The sequence below is a fragment of the Emys orbicularis genome, chromosome 8, assembly GCF_028017835.1.
Source record: "Emys orbicularis isolate rEmyOrb1 chromosome 8, rEmyOrb1.hap1, whole genome shotgun sequence".
Taxonomy (NCBI): domain Eukaryota; kingdom Metazoa; phylum Chordata; order Testudines; family Emydidae; genus Emys; species Emys orbicularis.
This window is the reverse complement of record NC_088690.1, coordinates 91,559,646-91,583,444: the sequence shown is the minus strand read 5'-3', so window position 1 is coordinate 91,583,444 and position 23,799 is coordinate 91,559,646. Positions and strand designations below refer to the sequence as shown.

General features: G+C 47.7%; 1 protein-coding gene across 1 annotated transcript in view; it reads left to right on the top strand.

The window, feature by feature from the left end:
- The window catches only part of PPARGC1B (PPARG coactivator 1 beta), an 88,471-nt gene extending 77,665 nt beyond the window's left edge, over window positions 1–10,806 (top strand). The window contains exons 6-12 of the mRNA XM_065409776.1: window positions 491–527; window positions 1,239–1,303; window positions 2,379–3,126; window positions 4,576–4,651; window positions 5,496–5,617; window positions 6,017–6,168; window positions 10,703–10,806. Coding sequence (XP_065265848.1) covers window positions 491–527; window positions 1,239–1,303; window positions 2,379–3,126; window positions 4,576–4,651; window positions 5,496–5,617; window positions 6,017–6,168; window positions 10,703–10,806 — 1,304 coding nt within the window. The remainder of the gene's footprint in view (window positions 1–490; window positions 528–1,238; window positions 1,304–2,378; window positions 3,127–4,575; window positions 4,652–5,495; window positions 5,618–6,016; window positions 6,169–10,702) is intronic.
- The last annotated feature ends 12,993 nt before the right edge of the window (window positions 10,807–23,799 follow it).

Genomic DNA, 23,799 nt, shown 5'->3' with positions numbered 1-23,799 from the left:
CTGGAAAGCACAAAATAAGTGTCAAGTAGTATGTGTTCATCCAAAGACACTGTCTACTGAGTGAATCACTGCAAAACCACCCACGAAGGATCTCCCCATTTTCTCATCCTATAGAATACTACCCCTCCAGCTGAGGAGCGGGCCGGAGCTCCCCCTGGAGCCCCTTGGAATACTATTAATTATTAGCAGCACCTTAGCATGTGCGTGTTGAAAGCGCTTTACAAACATTATGTGATTAACCCTCACAACGTAGGCAGGTATTATCCAGTTTGGTAGATGGGGAAACCAAATTACAGAGAGGCAAAGTCACTTGCCTAGGCCACACAGCAAGCCATGACCAAGCTAGGTCCAGAACTCAGAGCTCCTGGTGCCCAAGCCCACACCTAATCTGCTAGCCCACGCTGCCTCCTCTTTCTGGGTGTGATGCAATCAATCAGTCTGAAGGGAATGCAGCATGTTCAGTAATTCTGCTTCTCTCCGTGTCTTTCAGAAACACCCACGTGTCTCACGCTGTCCTTGGCACAAACGTAAGTGTAAAACAAAATACTTACCAGCAATTTAAACCCAACCCGGCGGCAGTCTGGGCCAGCATGACTGCCAGATGGCCTGTAGTTTTGCCTGGGTGGACACGCATTTTAAATTGCAATGTTAAAATAGCCAGCCAGGCAAAACTTCAGGACTGTTACCAACCAGGCAAAGAGGACGTGCAGCAGGGAGGGGACATTTGACTAGCTGTGGCATGTGTTTGAAGCATAGTGTCTTGAACTGGGATCCTAAATGCAAGTGATAGCATAGCTCCAGGCCCTCAAATTCAGGGCAGGTTATGCCTATGGATTTCTCTGCTGAAAGCCTTAGAAGTGCCATATGCTGGAGAGAAGATAGTGGGGGCACTTCTTTGGCTCCTTTCCCTGGAAATAAGGAATTGGAGCTCTGGCTGTGAGGGATCCATTTCTGCTGGAGTGACTCTCTAGCTGCCTGTTCCTCTGCTTCAGCTGGGAGGGAAAATGGAAATGCTTCAGAAGCTTGGATTTTGACCCCCTCCCCCCACTCCATCATGTACTAGCCCTGATGCCACAGAGAGTCGGAGAGGGACACAGTACACATCCTGTATGGGTGACCTCTCCTCTTCCTGTTCCCCCTTTGGTTGTGGTCTCTGTGCTGCTCTTTCAGCAGTACTCTCAGTCTCTGATGGTCATATAAACACCTCCCTGCTCCTCTAATGTTCTTCTCCTCTCCAGTGATCCTTCATTTGGGAAGAGGAACTTTGAGCAGGTGCTGACTGTAGAGCTGTGTGGGACAGCAGGTAAGCCACTCATGTAAAGAGGCAGTGCTCCCTTCCTTTGTTGTTGGGATTCTCTCTGTGTACGTTGGAAGGTGAGGGGAAACAATACCAAAAATGCAGTGTGAAATAGTCTGGCGCTAACCGCTTCTAGATGTGGTGGGGGTTGTGGTAATCTGAGGAATTAGTATAAATATAATGTGTGTAAATATAATGGATTTTAGTAATAAAAATCTACATTTCTATAGTGCCTTTCATCTGAAAGGATCCCTCAGCACTTTACAACTACTCATTTAAGCAATTCAGATACCACTGAAATGCAACCACCTCTGGGGTGGAACATAGTAGCTGTTCAACGGTGCACAGCAACACCGCACAACAGATCCATCCAGGAAGTGAGGAGGAATCCTGTATTGAACTGAAACTATGGAAAATATAAGGAGCCAAATTGTACATTCTCCACTTGAATTTGGGCAGAACCCCAAGGATAAAGTTAGCTGTTAATGGGAGCATTTCCACTGACTTTAGGGGGGGTTGGATTAGGCCCCAAATCCTTGCTTTTCCAAAAATTGCTAAAGGATTGACAAGGACTATGTGAACTGGGCTCACAACTGGTCTGCTGTTGAGGGCATTTGCCAGGGAGGTCTCCCTTCCAAGCACTGCCCAGGTCCAAATCTGCTTGGCTATCTAGATGTAATGATACGCAACAACTACAGGCTAAATGTATGCTGTAACAAGCGTAGGGGCTAATTTTCAGAGGTGCAGCGTGCCTGCTGACCTCAGCTGCCACATGGGTGCCCAGCTCCTTTGACAATCCAGTCAAAGACCTTTCTCACCAATGTGTTTTGAGGAGGAGGTAGGAAGGGGATCCTGTGGGCCCCTCTAGCTGCAAACCACTGTGGTGTTGCAATGACCCCCTTCTGAAGACAGGAGGCCAGCAGTAACTAGCAGGGAGCCCCTCTCCACAGAGTAGAGGATTGATGGCTCTCCATAGCATCACCCAGACCTAGCTCCTCCTGCCATGACCAGTTGTGGTAATAGTGGGAAAGCTCTGCTCAAAGAGTTTCACTCTTGTGGTTTGTTATGTGGGGGGGTCAAGGTCTCACACCGCCTACCACTCCGCCGTACAAGCCTGCTGAGGAGGACCTGTATAAGCCGGACATTCCCCATGGGTCAGCGAAGGAGGAAGCCACCATCACCTCCTCCATCCCAGGGCCAAGAACCTCAGCAGTGGCAGTCGATGTGGCAGCCTCCAGGAAACTCATGAAGAAGCACCCAGAGCGAACAGAGCTTTACGCACACCTGAGCCGAGCTGCCGTGCGCCCTTCCTCCTCGGAGCAGCAGGGGCTGCTGAAGCGGCCATTTTCTCGCTCTTTCGGGGACCACGACTACTGCCAGGTGCTGAAACCCGAGGCCACGCTCCAGAGGAAAGTGTTGAAATCCTGGGAGCCCCAGAGCCACGTGGAGGGTGAGCACAAGCGAAGAGTGCCGGATGCACACTATCAGGGGTCAGGGAAGGGTGAGGCCCTGTGGAAGGAGTGCAGCAAACAGCTCAGAGACCAGGAGATCAGAGCCAGCTTAACCAAGCACTTCGGCTTCCTGGATAGCGCCCTTGAAGACGAGGACACAGCCTTCTGCAAGACCCCCGAGTATGACACTGTCTTCGAAGATAGCTGCAGTGAGAGCAGCTCGCCCGTGGAGGAGGAGGAAGAGGAAGAACATTGCGAGCGTCCATTGCGCAGGAACCCACTTGCCAGGTCCAGTTTGCACCACTGTTCCCGGAGCAGATCCAGTTCTGGGTCTTCATGCTGCAGGTCCAGGTCTCCAGCAAACAGACGGACTTTCAGGTATAGTTGGGCGGCTGGCAGGAGGGGAAGGGTGGGACTGATGAGTCCCAGCCTGCAAGCACATCTCAAGCAAAAGAATTTCTTGGGGGTTTATACTGGGGGTATAAGAGAGGCAGGTGAACAGAGCCCTGGCCTGGGCTCTGCCACCAAATCCTTGTGTGACCTTGAGCAAGTCATTTCTCCATCTCTCTGGGCCTCATTTTCCCCATCTGTCAAATGAGGATAAATTTGCTTTCCTCGGTGAAGCACTGTGAGATGGCAAGACAAAAAGCCGGTGCTAGAGACGGTGCCAAGTGATGTTCTTGTGTCAATGTGATGAACACACGGACCCCAAAGCGAAGCCGAGGTTGTCCCCCCCATTCCCAGGGATACATCCAAGCATTCAACCCCAAAGGTCCACTCTGGTGTTAAGCATCAGGTGTCAGACCTGACACACTGAACAGTGCAGAGTTAACACTGAACACCTCCACAGAGCATAGGCGCCGACTCTCTGGGTGCTCCGGCACCCACCAGCAGCCCCGCGGATCAGCTTCTCCCCCCTCCCCCACAGTGCCTCCCGCCCGCCAGTAGGCCCTGGCGATCAGCTCCTCCCTCTCCCTTCCAGCGCCTCCCGCCTGCCACGATCAGCTGTGCAGCGGCGTGCAGGAGGCGCTGGTGGGGAGGGGAAAGAGTGGGAGTGGGGTGCATTCAGTGGAGGGGGCGGAACGGGGATGGAGTGGGCACGGGAAAAAGCAGAGCAGGGGTAGGAAGACGCAGGGCAGAGGTGGGGTCTTGGGGAAAGGGGTGGAGCGGTGGTCGAGCACCCGCCGGCAAATCACAAAGCTGGCGCCTCTGCCACAGAACATGGGTGTGCAGATCACCTAGTCTGCGCATGGCATGCACTTCATATCGATCTGAGGCCCTTCCAACCGTCCAGCCCAACAGGGGAGAGTTCTGATGAAATTGCCTCCGTGTACTGAGTCCAACATTATTTATTTTAGTTCATTAAAAGTAAGTCATAATACACCGGTGGCTGCTTGACACTGGTCAGTCAGGCAATGCTTGACTTGTCTGAGGGTGGGTTTCTCTGGTGGCACAAGGAGGAAGATCACAGCCAGAATTGGGGAGAAGCCAGGAGCTCCTTGGGAAGGGGAGAGCTACAAGAAGGCAGGAGGAGATAGGGAGCCACATCAAGTATCTGTAAAGAATGATTTCCCTGGCGGCTTAAGTCCCGGAACCAGGCCTAAAGAGGCTTGGTTTGGTTTGGGAAGCCAGGCTGTTCTCTGGAGGATCCACACCCAGCATCAGTGGAGCCTGCTCACCAGGAGTCTCCTGAGTTAGAGATTTTTTAAAAGCTTGTGCCAGACACGTCAACTTGATTGTGCCTCCACTTCCTTTTGACTGCCAAAGCTCCCCCTGCAGGATCCCTGCTCTGCACTGATCTCCTCTCTCTTGCTTGCTTACACACAGATGTGAATACAGCAAGCAGTGTCAAGGGGGAAACGCGAGCCAGGACCAGATTGAGAAGAGACGTGACAAGGCCATTGTAAGTGACCTGCAGGCTTGGGGGGGCGGGGCGGGGTGGAGTGCTGAACTCGGCAGAAGCAGCGGGACTTCCAGTGGGAGCAGATGGCTTCATCCTGCTGAAGCCCATTTAAATCTTGGGACAAAGCAATTCACGGCCCCTCAATTCATCTCCCACTCCAGAAAGGAGACGGTGGAGTGTATTGGCCCTGGCTCTGGCATTCCTGGGGGTGGGGTCAATTTTGAACAAGGGCATGGGGAAAAGATAAAGAGCAAGCAATTGACACTGGCAATATACAGAATTCCTGGCACTGGAGGAATTCAGAGCACCTTACGTCCACAGCTTCAGTGCACTCCGAGTTAGCAATTAGGGTTGGGAACTTGGGGAATACTTGGAATTGCTAAGAGATTATTGAGCTGAGCCTCACTGCATATAAAAAGCAACAGATATACATAGAAAGCCTGTGTGTCTGTAGTGGTAGTAATTTATTGCTCTTCTGTATTGCCTTGTACACCCCCATACACCCTCACACATCTCTGGCATTTTTCCTCAGCACAAGCTGAGTTCCACAGACAGGAATTCTCAATAATATTCTTACAGTTACACTTCCACAAGGAGAACGCTGCAAAGGCTGAAAGGATGCAATAGAAGGATAAAGGAAAGAAAATGTGCATGAAAAGAAATCAGCTGTTTGAGGCTCCTCAGAGAGCTGTTTACGCAGAGGGGCCAGATCTTTGCATTGCATGTGCTCAGAGACTTGGGGGCATTGTCCAGCAATGGGATTCCCCAATGGGTAATGCCAGGGGAGCAGCAGGGAGGCCTGGTAAGGGGGTGGGCCTGAGCTGCATTGGTTGTGCTTGTGCAGGGTGAAGGCCGGGTGGTGTACATCAGAAACCTCTCCAGCAGCATGAGCTCCAGTGAACTGAAGAAACGCTTCGAAGTGTTTGGGGAGATCGTCGAGTGTCGGGTTCTGACCAGGAATAACAGGTGTGTCGGCACGAGCTCAGGCCCACACCAGGCAAAGCAGTGGGAATGCTCTTAGGGCTTTTCGGACGTAGGCCGCACGGCTGGCTGACTCATCCTCATATTTTAATAGGATGAATGGGGATTAAAACAGCACAGTCCCTTGGGTGTACTTCGCATCCCAGGGCTCACAAGGTTAAGCAGAGTTGTCTGTAAATTCCCCCTTGGGCCACGGTGGGTGTGGGAGGCCTGTAGAACTGTTAAGATACCACAGGTGCAAGTGAGATGCACTGTATGATTCCTGCATGTGCCCTCCGTAAACCAAGCTACACGGTATGTGGCTCTCAGCCCCTTAGGAGATAAGGCTCATCACATCCCTCCCCCTGGTCAGTCACCTCTTGACTCCTCTCTTTGGCTGCTCAGGGGGGATAAATATGGCTTCATCACCTACCGGTGTTCGGAACACGCCGCCTTATCGCTGAAGAATGGCGCCTCACTGAGGAAGAGGAACGAGCCCTGGTTCCAGCTGAGCTACGGTGGCCTCGGCAACTTGTGGACCAGATACACTGACTTGGGTGAGAAAGCAGGCGGGCCCCACTGCTGAGCCAGGCTCCCATTTCCTTAGGGCAGAGGGAGTTTTTATGACCCTTTGTGAATGCTGAGGCCCAAACCTCTCAAACGGGGCGCTGCAGCTCTCCAGCTCAGTGTCCCCTGGTGAAGTCACCTGGGAGGCGCCTGCCTTGCCCATTAAACCCTCGTGGGTCTGGATTCGTTGCCCCAGTCAAACTTCTCCTTGACCGGGAGTTTCCTTTAGTAATGTGCCACAGGGGGTCATTTAATTGCCACAGCTTGGAGGTGCAGCAGCGCTGGGAAATCTCTGAACGGCAGGGAGGACAAGGGGAAGTGCAGCAGCAGGGCTGCAAGGCATGCCTTTCCCAAGCTAGCCGGGGGGAAGCATTTAGTCTTCAGAGTGGAGGAAAAAATAAGGTTCCCCATAGCCCACACTTCAGCTGCTCCTGCTGAGTGCCGCAGAGCTGCAGGCCAGTCCGTGGCAGCCAGCAGGGAAAAGTGGCAGGAATAGATAGACACATACGCCTGTGGAAAGGGCTTTCCCAGGGAGCTGCTTTGTGAAGAGTGGCCAAATTATTATGGCATAACTATAATAACACATTGCACTTTCCAACGCATTTCATCCCGGGACCTTAAACCACTTTACAGACATTAATTAAAGCCTCACAACTCCCATGTGACGTGAATAGTTATTAGCCCAGTTTCACATACTGGGAAACTGAGGCACAGAGAGGCAAAATGACCTGCCCGAGGACACAGAGTTAGTCCGTAGTAGAGTCAGAATCAGAAACAGGAACTACTGAACCTTAGTCCCAGGAACTAACCACTAGATCACACATCTTTCAAAAGCAACAGAGGGTCCTGTGGCACCTTTAAGACTAACAGAAGTATTGGGAGCATAAGCTTTCATGGGTAAGAACCTCACTTGCATCTGAAGAAGTGAGGTTCTTACCCACAAAAGCTTATGCTCCCAATACTTCTGTTAGTCTTAAAGGTGCCACAGGACCCTCCGTTGCTTTTTACAGATTCAGACTAACACGGCTACCCCTCTGATACTTGACATCTTTCAAAGTTATAGGTAGCAACTGAGTCTTTATGGAAAAATTCTCTCTGGAAACTCCCCCATCCGATGATTGTGTGATGCTTCTGGCAATGTCTGATTCAAGGTGTTCCAGACCAACCATTTTGCTGCCAGATTCCACACACTTTATGTGTATGTTTAATCCAAAAAAACCCAAACCAAAAAGTTGTTGAAAGAGCATTAAGGTTGCAAAGCCAGTCACTCAAAAATTAGTTGAGCCCCCTGGTGTGTACGACTTATGATACAATCTTTAATTACATGATCACAGACTATTTTCACCACAGGATCCCTGCCTCATTCGGTGAATGAGTAGTTCTTCAATATTTCTTTTTATCCTCTTCATTCAGCGTATGGGCCCCAGTCTTATTTAGTGCACACCGTTTGAACTCCGCATGGATACAGAATTATTAAGATCCCCATGGCATTTCTGTGGTTCTTATCACTATAGTAGTGGAGTGCATCACAAATTTTAATGCATTTTTTCACAGCCCCCCTGTGAGGGGAGGGGCCGGGAGGCATTGCTACGTGGGGAACTGAGGCACAGAGATTAAAGCCAAAACTGTCAAAGTGTCGATTAATTTGGGCTTGAGATGCCCAGAGCCTGAGTTTTCAGAGCACTTAGCGTGTAGAGCACTGTAGAGGTCCAGAGGAGAGCTCCCCTTGACCTGAGTTGCTGCTGTGAGTGCTCAGGATTTCTGTAAATCAGACCCCAGGGTATCAAGTCCAGCCCCCAGAAAATGAGGAGCACACAGTGGCCATTTATGAAAATATTGGTGTATGTGACTTGCTCACATCATACAGGAACTCTGTGGCAGAGGAAGGGATAGAATCCAGTTCTCTAGGCCAGCATTCAGCTGCTTTAATCATGAGACCATCCAGTCTCTTCCTTCTGTCCCCTGCCTCAGTCACTGCACACCTTCCAACTTCCGTACTGAGTGACACAGGGGTCCTGTAGGCCAGAGGTTCTCAACCTGCTGGGGCTCAGGAACCATTTGTAAATGTTAATGGCCTGCTGAGACTCAGTAAAAAGGTTGGGGGAGAGGTTGGGTACTGCTGCTGCAGGGGGAGGGAGGCCCTGGGGGGCACTGCAAAGCCCGCCCTGCATTCACCCCACAAATTTGGCCTGGCTGGCCCCCCATCATCATGACAGAGAGACAACTGGGCCAAACCTGAGCGGCACTATGACCCTGGAGGTTGAAACGTCCAGAGCAGGTAGCTGAGCCAAGCCAGCCCTACGGGACCAGAGCCTCTGGAGTGGCCACACAGCCCTTTAAAACGTCCTGGTGACCCCATTTTGAGTTGCGACTCATGGGTTGAGAAACCCTGCTGTAAACAACAGCCTCATTCGCCCGTGACCACCGTCCGTCCCGTGAACTGAATGATGCAGGGCTCTTGTGCAAAAAATAGTACGTAATCATGTAATTAATGATTTTATTATAAGGCATACACAAGAGTGGACTGAATTAAGGGGGCATGGGCAACTTTAATTCTGGCCTTTCCTAACTTCTGAGAGCTTGGCTTTGCAACCTCAATGTTCTTTTAATGTAGGGTGTTTGGGTTTTTTTAAGTAATTTCCTATATTGATTAAAAAAAAATTAAAAAACAAACTTCATCCTGTGGACATATTGAACCCCATATGGGTCATCAGCGAGGTTTGGAGCTTTAGATGCCTAGCACAGTCCTCCATCACTAAGGTTAATGGAATAACTGGTAGCAGTAGAAGGCTATTAACATCCCTGTGGGCCTGCCAATACCCATGCACTTTGCCAGTGGGTTTCACAGCAATTTGCTAGCAGCAAAGGAATGTTGAGACACAGGAATCCTGGGTTGTCCAGGTTCTATAGGGGAGTGTGTTCTAGTGGTTACAGACCCTTCTGCCTCTATCCTGCCCCAGCCTCTCCCGGTCCCCTCTTCTCTTATTCCACCGTTTTCCCCTCTCCCATTCGAGTCAGGTGGCTTCTTCCTTCTCCTCCATGCTGCACTGGAGAGTTTCCCTTCTCTTAGTTTCAGTCGCCTGGCGCCACAGAGGAGCAATTGTTTCCTGTAGCAGCCAGGATGAGCAATTGTCAGGAAAGCCCTGTTCAGCCCCTCCATCGCTGAGCTGGAGCATGCTCCGTCAGGCCGGTTGGCACAGAGGAGCCGCGAGGGGACAGAGATACTCAGTGCAGATGGAATCTTCAGAGAACTTAGCTGCCAGACTCTAACCAATCTGTACTGATCATGTCTGAACTGAAATTTTTCAGAGGCTCAGACCTTGCCTGAATTTGGGCACATTTCCATAGGGATGGGGAAAGGCATGGCCCTGACCCAGGGTAACTCCCCTGCCAAAATTCAGGGAGCTGTGAGAGCTTCTTAATGAATCAGCCGTAAGAATTTTTTTTAACCTGGGCAAAACAATGTATTTTTTCCTGAGTCTCATTCTCAGAAATAGCTGGATTGTTTTAGCTGAAACTTTTCCGAAAAATTTAGCTTGAGTCAGATGCCCAGCATGGGAAATTTCAGACTAAAGTTTGGCAAAGTTAGAATCAACTGGAAACAGTTTAATGGGAAGCACTGAGCAATCTTAACTATAGACTCTGCTACCAGCTCTGCCTACAACAGAAAACAAGTAATTGCCCAGGATTTTCATGGAGAAATCCCTCTCTGCTCTGTTGAAAAGAGAAGGCTTTTCTCTGAGACGGGGGGTACATTGCACACTCCACTGGGTTAGAGCTAAGAGAAAGTGAGTTCATCTACTGCCAGATTTGTTAGGGTGCTCAGTCAGATGGGGAGCGGCTGGTCAGATTGCTGTTGGGAGTGAGAGTCACAGTCTAATTTACATCTAATTAAACAGAAAACCCAAACCAACTTTTTTGAGGCGGCAGCACGGACTGATGATTATTCGACTAGAACCCTGGAATTCCTGAGTTCTATCCAGCTGCTGCTACTAATTCACTGGGAGCCAGTTTGATCTAGTGGGTGGGGCAGTGACTGTGCCTCAGGAGAGCTTGGTTCTGTTCCTGACTATGCCACTGACTGGCTATGTGAACTTGGTCAAATCACTTCACCTGTTTTCCCTCTCAACCTTTGTCTGTCCTATCTAAACTGTAAGCTTTTTGCTGCAGGAACTGTCTCTCACTATGTGTTTGTACAAATACCTAGCACAAAAGGCCCCAGTGGCTGAGGCCTCTAGGTCCTACTCTAATACATCATAATAATAATGTGAGAATGAGCAAGTCAGAACACCGCTCTGTGCCTCGGTTTCCCTGTTTGTTAAATGGGGACAATTCCTGCCTTATGGGGGAGAGTGCAGATTAATTAAGATTAATTAGCCCACCCATGTGAAGTGCTTTATAAGTCTTACGTACAATTAAGTAGCTATACTGATCTTCAAAGAGAAGCAGGATGTCAGTGCTTTGTGACCCTGGCAGATGTCCTGCACCCCTGACTATCTCATACTCTGTCCCTGCCTTTCCCAGATTCCAATGTGGAGGAGTCCTCCCCGGCTCCAGTGAAAAGCAAGTACGAGACCATGGATTTTGACAGCTTGCTGCAGGAGGCCCAGCGAAGCCTGCATCGATAACAGCCTTAACCTTGGAGGAACACCTCAATACCTCAGTCAAGGCACTTCCAATATGTTTACGTTTTCGAAGAAATTATTAAGTATATGAAAAAAGAGAGAGAGAGAGAGAGATTGAGAGAGACTGCTGTCCCTTTAAATTGATGTTTACATTGAACAAAGCTGCTTCTGTCTGTGAGTCCCCATGGTGTTGATGTTCCACTGCCACACATTAGTATCCTTGCTTCTGACTGGTTGTTTTGGAGTGAGCCTTCTCTTCCCCCCGCCTTCCCCAGGTCCCCCAACATCCACCCAGGCACCCGGAGTGGAGTTGCAGCTGTGTTCACCATAACATTTTTTTGTCTGTAGTGTGTGATGATGAAACTGTTAATTGTGTATAGAATCAGGACTATAAACTAATTTTTAATAGAAGAAAAAAGTATATACTTAAAAATGTATTTATGGCTCAGATGTACTGTAATTCAGATTTATTGTATCGCTTCCTTGATTTTTAACTATGCACTGTAATGAGGCACTAGCCACTGAGCAGATGAGGGTCAGTCCAGGAGGGCGTTCTGGATTAATCACCAGACCAGAGTTTGCCCCTTCAGCTGTGGAGTGAGCCAGCCCGGGCCCCAGCCCCTGGTGAACTGGAACAGGATAGGGTTGGAGTTTGGCACTCCAGTGTGTTGGAAAAGCCATTCTTCCTGCTTGCGTGGCTGGAAGTCCTGGGTCTCCAGCTGTCAGTCTCGGGCTGCCTGAGACTGAACATGCTGGTAAGCGATGAGTTTAGTGGTTTGGCACTGGCTGGTCCGGAGCTGGTGCTGTTGTATAGTGGTGCAGCTTTGTGGGACCGGGGGAAGGGGAGTTATAAGGATGTAGTGTTAAGACACTATCAAATTGGGCACTATAGGAGTTAATCGCTGCAGGCCACTTTGGTGATGGAATCAGGCACCACCCAGTGAAGCTGCTGTCCTGCCTTGAGAGCCTGGGAGAGAGTGAATGCTAAAAGCCCCCAAAGAACCATCCCTGTTCATCCCCCCATACGCAGGCAGGCGCATTTCTCGGCAGTAGGTGAGGATCACATCTCCACTTAGTTGATCAGCTAAAGCCTCTGTGTGATGCTGCTGGGCCCTCCCCAGCTCCATCCGTTGGCTGGCTCAGCTGGAGCAAAGCGACTTGCTGAGTGCGTCGTGCACAGCTACTTCCACAACATGCAGGGGAACTGGGTGAGAAAATTCTCCTTTCGCTCAGACTGGCAGCTAGAGGGCATGGCAGCTAAGCTGAACATCTCTGCCCTACGCAGCATGCTACCCTTCCTTTGAGTGGTGTCTGATAAGCCATAGACCTACCCAGTCCCACTAGGAAGTTAGCAAACCTGATCTCCCTATTGACCCCTCTTGGCTATCACAGTCTCTCCAGTGCTCCTCCTTTCCCCAGGCTCCTGACTAGCAGAGCGCCAGTGATGGAGGCACTGCGGCCCTGGTGGGTGTTTGCCTGCTGCTGTCACCTCAGTGCCTGCTGGGTAGCACTAACCCTGGCCTGCTTCTCACTGGTTCCCAGAGATCCCCAATCACGGGGGTCCTTGCAAAGCCAGTCAGCAGGGCGGGGGTTAAGGCACACGGTCAGTATGGTCAGCAGCTTCACTGTAGAGTTGACCTGCAAACTTTAAAGCCATTCCACATCTGAGCCGGGGAGAGACAGGGCAGTCAGGGAAAAAACAAGCAAGACACAATGTTTAACAGTGGGGACCAAACAACCTTGCTGACGCCACAAACTTCCTCCAGTTTTCAGTTTGTTTTTCACACACAGGTGAGACCGCAGGGATTGAGCCATCCCCTGTAGATAGAATAATAGCCTTAAATTCTGCCAATAGATAGATTAGATTCCCTTAAGGTCTCCCCTAGTACATGGCATTGACATACTGTAATGGTATTACTTCATCGTATGGGGCACACATGACCAAAAACTCAGTAATTACACGGGACTAGATTCTAAGACCCTAATTCATGCTGAATTGTACTGTGCTCCATTGACACCAATGGTATCGCTTGTGGTGTAAGATACTATTCAAAGGGGGAAGGGTGCTAGAATCTGGATCTGTGTGACCCCAGGACAATTATCTGATTAGTTGTCTTATAACGTGGAGCTCAGGGTTCTAAAAATATCCAGTTACATGATAATTACCTCTGAGCTACCTGGTGATTTGAACTACACTTCCCCAAACCTTCGTTAATGGGTTAATTACTGAGCGCTTACATGGCATATTCCTCATGCTATTTCAGTCTTGTTCCAGAGTAGTTACCCGATTGCGTCCCTACTGTAAAACAGAGTTATGGGCTTTTCCTGTGCTCCTCATCCCAATCTAAATGACACAAGTAACTCTGATCTGGACTGAGCATTTGCTATTGGCAATCGCCTCATTGTAGCTTTGCCTTTTTTCTGTCCTAGTATTTCCTCACAACAATGATGTTTACATGTGATTGCTATAGAGCTTACTGTAGAATGTATATAGCGACACATTTAGGGTGAGTAGTACTGTCCTGTGCTGTGCTGATGTTTTTCAGAAAACGATCAATCAAAACCGATACGTGTAATTCTTCCATCTCCTTGCTCAAGACAAGGATGAATCAAAGCCCACAACGCTGGCTTTGGTCAGAGATGGAAAATGCATCAAACTTTAAGAATGTGAAAGGGTTGAATGCAGCTATAAGGAGAACTTCCTGGTACCTGGAAGGAGCCTCCTTCAGTGTGAATCACTCACTCGCTTCACAAACTTTGATTTCAGTACACCCAGTTTTAAATCTCATATTGCTTTCATGAGGCGGGACTTCCTGTGTTGGCCAATGACAGTTGCAGAACGTCAGCGCATCAAATGAGATACTCTTGAAGAGGAAGGAAGATCCCGTGATGCACAGGGCCAATCAGTACTGCAATCCTAGGATAGGAAGAGATGCAATAAGTGGTCTTCGTGTTGCCTGAAGCCTATAAACTATTTTTGCAAGAAGTGTCTCCAGAACTTATGCAATATGCACTCAGGTGCACAAACGCACACACCCATGGTTATGGCCTGGGCTGGGCCATGAGCTCCTGTTGGTGCTGCTGGTGACCACGTATGCAGGGAAGCCAGTATTGCTGAATGTAAAGCCAGAGGGGGCTGTGGTTTGGAATGTACGCACAGTTTACGCAGGTTAGCTCAGACCAGTACCTGTGGCTTATCTTAGTGGCTGCTGAGGGTTGGATGTTCCACCTGAGAAGCAAAGCCATGAATATTCGCTTTGTTTATGTCACTCATACTAGGTCTAATGTAAACATTTTTCCCTTTGGACTGAGGTTTTTTTAAGCTCCCGTTGGCTTGCAGTGCTACACTCTGCAGCAGGAGATTCTAGGGGAGGAGTTATATAGTACGGTGTTCTGCATGGGAATGCTCTTTGCCAATGGAGTGTGGATCCTTTCCTGGCCTTGTTAGGGGAATGATTGTACAGAGGCCAGCCGCAATCAAAGAGTGCAGTTTGATTCTTAGTATGCTACTGATCAAGGCTCAATCCAGGGAGGTGCTGAAGTCACCCAGAGTTGGGGGCACTCCCCATCTTGCTGGATTGTACCCTAAATTTGGAGCCACATCTTTTCCCTGGGATGGGAGAGAGTTATTCTGAGAACGTGGCGTCCATTCGAGGAGAGGAAAATAGCAGTGTGAAAGGAATAGCTTTAAGTCCCACGGAGCCAGCACTGTACAGAGAGGGAGAGAGTCTCCGTGGGCGTCACACCATTCATCTGAGCAGAGGCTATGGCACATTCACCGATGCTCCCCATACAGAGAGTGACACAGTGCACACCAGCCAAGGAAGGGACTGCTCCCCAGCGAAACCCATCCTTGTCTTCTCCACCCTGCTCTGTGCACAGTCCCACATTCTAAAGGGACACTCCCACTTTTTCCCACATTTGCTTTTCAGGGTCCATGTATCTCTCTCTCCCGCTCCCAGTAATAACTATAGTGCCAGCAATAATGCCAACGTGCGGAAGAAGCCATGCATCTATGAGGGAAGCAGGGACTTATATAAGGAAAGAATTTAGTTTCTGGATGAGGGTGGGAGTAAAAATAGTGTGTTATAATAGGTGATCAGGAAGGGGCATTTAGTTTTTTAAACATATATATATATACAGAAAATCCCTTGATGGTTTCCATTTGCTATCAGGTACAAAACCTGACATGCAGAGTAAATGATAACGCCCCAGTCACCTTTTCTTATCCACTGACCCATTAAATCTCATTGTTTTGCATGAGATACAGTTCTTTGTGGCAGAATCTAGTGCATTCCCATGACTTCTCAAGATGAGGATTGTTTCTGAATGTCTGGACTGGGGAGGGACAGCTGGGGAATGCAGGGTTTTAGAGCTGATGTTGCCCATGGAAAATATCTATCCCCAGTTCCTAGTCAGTGCAACTTTGAGCTGCATTATCTGCACAAAGTGTGAGCAGCAGCTCAAGTCCCTATGTTGCAGTGTTCGCATTCGATTTCCGTACTGGTCCATGTAAAAATTTACAGAACCAGCTTTATTTTTTGTACTAATTTTCTTTTGGGAAATCTGTTGAATTCTTAATATATCATTATCTGTAGCTGAGCCTTTAAAACCTTTTGTTCTTGACGTGATAGTCCATCCTTGACAATCTTGAGCAATACAGAACCAAGTAAAGCTTTCGGGTTTCCATTGCTCTTCCTATGTAGATTCTGTAATCAGGTAGTGGCTTAGAAAGTCTGGTTGCAATACACCAGGTGGCGCTGCAAGGGGCATTATTTATCAGAGAGCTGAACAAGGTTAATCTAATAATCGGGTGTGTGTACGTGTGTGTATGAATGAGCGAGAAGGATTAAATTGATGCATTTCTTGAGAAAGGTGTAAGAATTTCACCTAAAAAGGGGCACATCTGCTTTGTTATTTATAATAAAAGCTAAATTCTACTTTTTTTTTTAAAAAAAAAGGACACTGCTAATAACTCTAAGGGCTCAATTTTGCCACCCTGCTCATGCTGAGTAAGTAGCACCTTACTCCCGGAGTAAGTAAAAGTAGCAGAATTGATCCCTTTGTGATTAAGAATCAAGGTTTTAGTTGACTGCATTTTTTGTTTTAAATTGGTAGAGGTTTTTTATATTTCACTTCATTTCTTTCCCAGTTATGTTCCGTTGTGTCCTTATTTATGTAATATACTTTAACCTTAAAAAATGGCATGAATTCTTATGCCTTTCCTTTATTCTTATTTTTAAAAAGAGATTTATTTCTAGTGTGATTTAACTGTCTAAACGAGAGAACGTTTTCTTGTATTTTTACATTGTCAGATTCTATAGTTTCATAGATAATTTAACCAAATCGCTCAATGTATTATCTATATCTATCTGGTGGGTATAAAAGTTCTATTTTAAATTGTGTAAATACTTCAGAACTGGCTTCTTTTTCCAGACTCCCCATGCTGTGGAGTTACTTGTTTACATCACAAAGACTGTAGAATCTCTACGCTCATGTACTGTAAATAGTGAAGTGATCTGCCTATAAATAAACTATAACAAATACACTATAACGTAAAAAAAAAAAAAATCTCTGTCCTGATGCTGCTTCAGTTTATTAGTGCAAACCCATTTATACATGTTCAGGGAGGAGGTGACTTTTGTTGCAAAGAAATGCTTTCCTCCATCTCTCATAAGCTTTGAAGAACAATTAATTACAGAGCAAAATATATGCCCCTCCACAAACAGGTGTTTCCTATGTCCACCCACTCATTTTAGGACTTGGGTATTTGCAGTAAAAGTGCTAAAGGGTAATTCCTTTCACTTGGTGTTGCCAATGGAAGGAATTGTACATTCTGCCAAGAGTGGTTCTTTATGGAGTTGATTGATTTTTGTTGCTTTTTGCCTTTTGTTGCCCAAAAGTTGCACTTCTTTAAATTGGGGTTTTAAACTGATTTTGTTATAAACCAGTGCAAACCCCCTGTGTAAGAGTTGCTTATTTCAGTTTAGCTGAATCCATTTTATTTGCTGCATTAAGCTACATCGAAATAAGCCACTCTTACTGCAGAATAAGGTGGTCTGTATGCCGCCTTTTACTGGTTTAAGGCACATTGGCTGAGCGCACAGGACAGTTGCCCTGCTGCTACCTGTTTCGTGGGCTTTGATTGGTAGGGATGTCAAATGGACACATTTCACCAGCACTAAATTATCTAAGATTTGGTAAGAAACAGTTGAACGTGCCCATGCTAGGATAGAGAACAACCCCGCTCTTCCCCCTCAAAAGCCTCCAACACTCCAGCTGATGTATGTTTTTACATTAGCAGAAGGGAAAGGGAAATGTCACGATAATAATGGGAAATATCTGGAGCTTATCCAATATGTAATATTCACATTGACCTACATTTTCTGTCCACACTCACAGCAGTGTGAACCAGGAGTTAGCCCCACAAAGTCAATGCAGCTGGAACCAGTGTGAGATCAGGATCAGGTCCTTTACAACTAAGCACCTTGCCTGCACATATGTTTTGGAGTCTTTTCATGTCAGCAGTCCTGCTGACTCCAGTGAGACTACATGGGTGAGAAAAAATTGCTCAGTGGGTAAATTGTTTGCAGGATCAGTCCCTCCTTTGGAGTATTCCTTTCTAAAACAAACAAACCGCATCCATCCTGATAAGTGAATGGAAACATTCACAAATAATTTGTGACATCTCACTGATGGGAGAAAAAGATTTGTGTCAAGTACATTTTTTGTTGACTGTCTGGCCATCAACTGAGTTGATTAAACAATGAGAAGAAATGGTTTGTGAATAATGTATTTAACAACATCAATTGGTCAGATAAATTATTTGCAACAAATAGCTCCATCAGTTTCATTTGTTCCCATGGAGATTAAAATAATGGAGTTTCCCTATGCTGGTTGCAGTTTCTATTTAGTAAAATATCAATTTATTGCACGCCTAGAGGCCTTTTCTGTTAGTTCATATACTTTTCACCTCCTGGGTTAGTCAGTGCAATAGCCAGTGCTCTCTCTGTTCCCTTCAGCATGGAGATGAATTGACACATTTCTCTTGGGTGATGGGAAGAAAAGGCAACAGTTTGTTTTTGTGACTGGGGGCAATTTTTACAGCTGACTTGGACTGATTGGCATCACTGGTGCCAGGCTGCCTTCATGTCTTTGCCTACAGCAGGGACAAGTGAGGTCTTGGTTGAAAATAACCAACTGCTCCTTGGTACTTTTTGTAGTGGAGAGTGTGTGTGCTGTACTGCTCTCTGTGCACATTAGCAGAGCAGGTAGCGTGGTCTTACAGAGCTACAATGCCCACACTTTTTGGATGACTGCTAGTTTATCAGGCCAAGACCTTGGCAGCACCAGCTGCCTCCCATTCAGTTGTACGGGATCTAGTCTGCCATATTGCTTGGGTGGCTTCTGCTCTCATGACTCTGAACTTTGGAGTTCCCAGACACATTAAAATCTATAGGACTGTACAGGAGATGATGGGTTGTAGTGCAAAGGGAACCTGGCCTGGAGGCTTATCATTAAGGCCTTGCTTAGAGTTCCTGCCCAGAAGACGTGAAGTACAATGGAAGGAGGAGGCAAATGGGGTTCATGTGCAGAAGAAGTTGAAGTTCTTACCAGGAGCCTTTCCCCCTCCTAATGGAATGTCTCCTGTGGAAATTGAAGGCCTTGTGGGTATAGGCTGGGGCCAGACCGGACACAGGAAAGCTGAAGTTTGCCATTTCGGGGCCAACAAACGGAGGATAATGCCAAAGAATGGTGAGAGAGAGAGAGAACATAAATGGCTCATTAACCCTCCCTGCAAGAGAGAGACACTTAAACTGCACCTTTAAAGTGGAAGCAGGATGAGGGTGCTGCCACTAGGAAGGGTGCATACGTCCTGAAAAGCCAGTATAATACACTTATCCTAAGTTTAGTACCATGACGTTTCACTGAAAGGTGTGCTGCAAACAGCTACCCCCTCAGAACATGCCCCTGCAAAGCTCAAGCCCTCAGATCTAACTCAGAGCCGGGCAAGGATTTGTCCAATAAACAGGGCCGGCTCCAGGCACAAGCGCAGCAAGCAGGTGCTTGGGGGAGCCAAGGGGAAGGGGCGGCATGTCCGGCTCTTTGGCGGCGGGTCCCTCAGTCCCTCTTGGAGGACCGAAGAATGAAGCAGCGGCGGTAGAGCTGCTGCTGAAGTGCCGCCGATTGCAGCTTTTTTTTTTTTTTTGTTCCCCGCCGCTTGGGGCGGCAAAAACACTGGAGCCGGCCCTGCCAATAAACTCATGTGATTTAATCTGTAGCAGGGCATGGTCCTCTCCTGCCTTCTTGCCATAGAAACTTGCTCAGACTCCACTGGCTGGATCTCCACAGCATGCTGTTCATTCATGTTCCCTCCACCAACACCTTTACAGTTTTGTGTAGCAATGCTATTTGCAGATCCCTTGTATCTTCAGCCCTTTTCCCAGGGCCCAGGAGGAGGAGAAGCCTCCCTCCCTGGAGATCTCTCTGACTCTGGTCTCAGCCAACCCTGCTCCTCTCCCTTTCTGTGCCTTTCTTAACAGTCCTGAGCTCACCCAGCCCCCTACCCCACCATACCTGATTAGATAATTAACTGCAATATCCCGGTTAATCTTCGGGGGAGGAGGGGCACGGACAGAATTGGACTATGTGGTGGTAGAGTGATCAGGGTGCAGGCTCACCTGTTAACTCCCTGCACTCTGTCACACGATCCATTTGCATTTTGAAAATGCGGCCGCTTTGCAGCGAGGTTTGCGCGGGGTATGTTGTGAGCTGCACAAGAAAGATACACTCACGTGCTCATTTTACAGCAGTGCAGGGAACAGGAGGACTAGAAGATATATGGTTTTAACCCTTGCCTCCACAGATCCACCTCTCTTTGGAACTTTAAACCCCTTTTAATTCTGAGACTGTTCCAATAAAACATCTGTGTGAAAAAGGTTCTGATCCTCTAAATGGAGTGGATCTTTCTTTAAAAACTACTGACCTGGCATGTCTCCAAGCTCAGATGTGGGCATCCTATATATTCTAAAGATCAGGCGGAATTGCACAGTGTTTTCACTTCTGTAGGGTTTCCTCTCACAAGTATCTCCTGTTGCTGCAGATTCACTCACCAACAGACTGTACAATTTTTTTTTCATTATTTGGGAATAAGGCAGAGGTCAGCTTCTTTCCTGCACAGACATCCTTTATGAGTCTCTGCTGCATATGAAGTGGGAGTTCCTGTTGATCCCAGAATTGTTGAACACATTCAGTCTAGGACTCTGGTAAATACAGATTTTTTTTTTTGCTGAGTTTTTATTTCAGCTTCTTTCCCTCAGAATTCCTCCAGGTCTGGCCTCTTAGCTTAAAGTTATATCAAGTGTCTTAGGCCAAGATTTCCTAAGTCTATTTCCCACCTGAAGTTTTGCCAGGCATAGTTCTGAGGCTGTGCTCACCAAAATGCCAAGACTGCTTTTATAGGGTCACTCCTGCTCTCCATTGCTCAGGGAATGATATGGGTACTAGTGCAGTATTTAAAATCAAAGCCTCGATGCTTTAAATTGAGGTCAGAAGGACGTCAGGGTCTCTATGTCTTGGAAATATTGATTTTAGCTTCTGCATGACATAAATTCCAGTTGATGAGGTCTCTGAAAGCTTTGCCAACTCAATACACGTAGAAGACTAGAGAGAAATCAATTACGACAATGTATGCGCTTCCCCATTCCAGTATAAATCAATTCTTGCTTGCTGCCAGTATCAGACAGGTAACTGCAGGGAGTAAGGCATGTTGGTTTCTTCCTTTTGTGAGGGCTTTCTACCCAGCCTTCAATTTGCCTGTCCAATCTGAGCCACCATGCTGATTTCTGTGCCCTTGTCACATCCAGGAAGTGCTGTTCCTTCAGGGTCCCACTGTTTTTTAAGGAAAACGAACCAATTTGTTCCTCTTCCCTATAAGGCAGTAGAAATTCCTGCTTCTATTGTTGCTGATATATTGGCTATATTATTGGTTGCTATAGAGATGGGTTCTCTCTGTGCCTATGCAGCCAGCATGGATCCCCATCTTCCCTTCATGGTTTTTTCAGTCCCCGGTTTTATTTTTTCCCCCTTCATGGCTCCTGCCCAGGCTCCTTCTCACATTCAGACTTAGATTCCTGGTTTTCTCTCAGCAAGTTTCCAGAGGTCAGGAGGGAGCTTTCCCCCCTCCGTTTATTCTTCTTCTCCATCTTTTCCAGCTACCCTTGGGTCCACCACTGCGCTAACTCCCTCTTCTTCTATAAGGTGGGTGCATAACTGGCTGGATAACCGTACTCAGAGAGTTGTTATTAATGGTTCCCAATCCTGCTGGAAAGGCATAACGAGTGGGGTTCCGCAGGGGTCTGTTTTGGGACCGGCTCTGTTCAATATCTTCATTAACGACTTAGATATTGGCATAGAAAGTACGCTTATTAAGTTTGCGGATGATACCAAACTGGGAGGGATTGCAACTGCTTTGGAGCACAGGGTCATAATTCAAAATGATCTGGACAAATTGGAGAAATGGTCTGAGTTAAACAGGATGAAGCTTAACAAAGACAAATGCAAAGTGCTCCACTTAGGAAGAAAAAATCAGTTTCACACATACAGAATGGGAAGAGACTGTCTAGGAAGGAGTACGGCAGAAAGGGATCTAGGGGTTATAGTGGACCACAAGCTAAATATGAGTCAACAGTGTGATGCTGTTGCAAAAAAAGCAAACATGATTCTGGGATGTATTAACAGGTGTGTTGTGAGCAAGACACGAGAAGTCATTCTTCCGCTCTACTCTGCTCTGGTTAGGCCTCAGCTGGAGTATTGTGTCCAGTTCTGGGCACCGCATTTCAAGAAAGATGTGGAGAAATTGGAAAGGGTCCAGAGAAGAGCAACAAGAATGATTAAAGGTCTTGAGAACATGACCTATGAAGGAAGGCTGAAAGAATTGGGTTTGTTTAGTTTGGAAAAGAGAAGACTGAGAGGGGACATGATAGCAGTTTTCAGGTATCTAAAAGGGTGTCATAAGAAGGAGGGAGAAAACTTGTTCACCTTAGCCTCTAAGGATAGAACAAGAAGCAATGGGCTTAAACTGCAGCAAGGGAGGTCTAGGTTGAACATTAGGAAAAAGTTCCTAACTGTCAGGGTGGTTAAACACTGGAATAAATTGCCTAGGGAGGTTGTGGAATCTCCATCTCTGGAGATATTTAAGAGTAGGTTAGATAAATGTCTATCAGGGATGGTCTAGACAGTATTTGGTCCTGCCATGCGGGCAGGGGACTGGACTCGATGACCTCTCGAGGTCCCTTCCAGGCCTAGAATCTATGAATCTATGAATCTCCCCTTAACTTTTCTAACTTTCCTCACTGACTAGCCCCGTCTCATGGACCAAGTGAAGGTTTCTGTTTCTTTAAATTCCTCAGGTCTTTGCCGCTCATCTTTCATTTCTTGTAGGGGAAGAGGGTTCCCTTGTGACATTGTATGGACTACATTCCCCAAGGCTATAAGTTCACTAACTTCAATCGCACCAGGGATGAATTTGGCCCCCACATCTTGTGCGCTGCTACAGCTAAGTCACTAACAATGGGCCAAAGTACATGTACAGGGACCCTGGTTTCTGTCCACATTCAACACAGTTAAATGCCACGTTGCAACCAGGCTCAGAAAGCCTGCAGGCTGGGGAGCCTCAAGCCCTGCCCATGTATGAGTTCCAGACCAAGCTAGCCGTTTGATAATAATCACTATATTAAGCAGAACCATGCGTGGCAGCTGCCTCTGGATACACCTGCAGCTCGTAGGGATTTGGTGTCCCAGCCTGGATGAGGCTTTAGGAAGGGAGATGTTTCCATACAAACTAGGTGGTGGCTCTGCTGGCATATTCACAACTTGCTCTGTGCAATCAGCATTAAGATGCTCTGCTTCCTTTTCAGCTTTGCTTCACTGCGGCTCAGTGGGCTGCATTTCTGGAGCCAGGGAAGAGACAGTAGCAGTAGCAGAAAGCTTTGAAGAAGAGTTAGCTGCTCCCTCTGCCTTGACATCTACAAGGACCCTGTGTCTCTGAGTTGTGGCCACACCTTCTGCAAGGAGTGCATCCAAGAGGTGATCAATACAAATCAGCAGAAGCCCTGGGACACCTACTCTCGCTCCGTCGGCCAAGTGGACCTCTTACCCTTCCCAAAGCTGCAAAAGAACTTCCAGTTGTGCCGCATTGTGGAGAAGTTCCTGGCCCCACCTTCCAAGGAGGCCTGCTGTCCAGAGGAGAAGTCAGCAGCAACCAAGGCAGGAGGAAGGTATCCCCTGTGATTTCTGCCTGGGGCAGCCTCAGCAAGCAGTAAGGAACTGCCTGAACTGCGAGGCATCATTCTGCCAGGCCCACTTGAGGAAACAGAGCATCAAGACTGCCCAGTAAGGCCACGTCCTAGTGCAGTGGTTTTCAAACTGTGGGTTGTGACCCAGTGCTGGGTCATGGAATGTAAGGCACCGGGTCACGGCGGCTCTGGTCAGAACCACCGACGGGGCCATTAAAAGTCCCGTCGGCCATGCTGCCCGGCTAAGGCAGGCTAGTCCCTACCTGTTCCGACACCCCGCTGCACCCGGGAAGCGGCCAGCAGCAGGTCCGACTCCTAGGCGGAGGGGGCCACTGGGCTCCACACACTGCCCCCGCCCCAGGCACCCGCTCCGCACTCCCATTGGCCGGTTGTTTTATGTGCAGCAGAGTTACTTGATTTCGGAGTAGCCTATAGTGAGATCAGTGCCAGTTTTACTTAACATCTGTGTTAATAATCTGAAATTGGACAATAACAGCACAGTCATTACATGTGCAGATGATATTGCATCAGGAGACGTCGCAGACACCAATGAGGACAAGGGAGTGTATACAAGGGGACACAGAATAGGCATAAGAAAAGGAAATAAAATATTCAACCTGGAAATAATTTAAATCCTTTTTGGGTGGGGGAGAAGGAGGAAGAGATCAGAGGATGCATCATACGAGACTGGATTGATGGC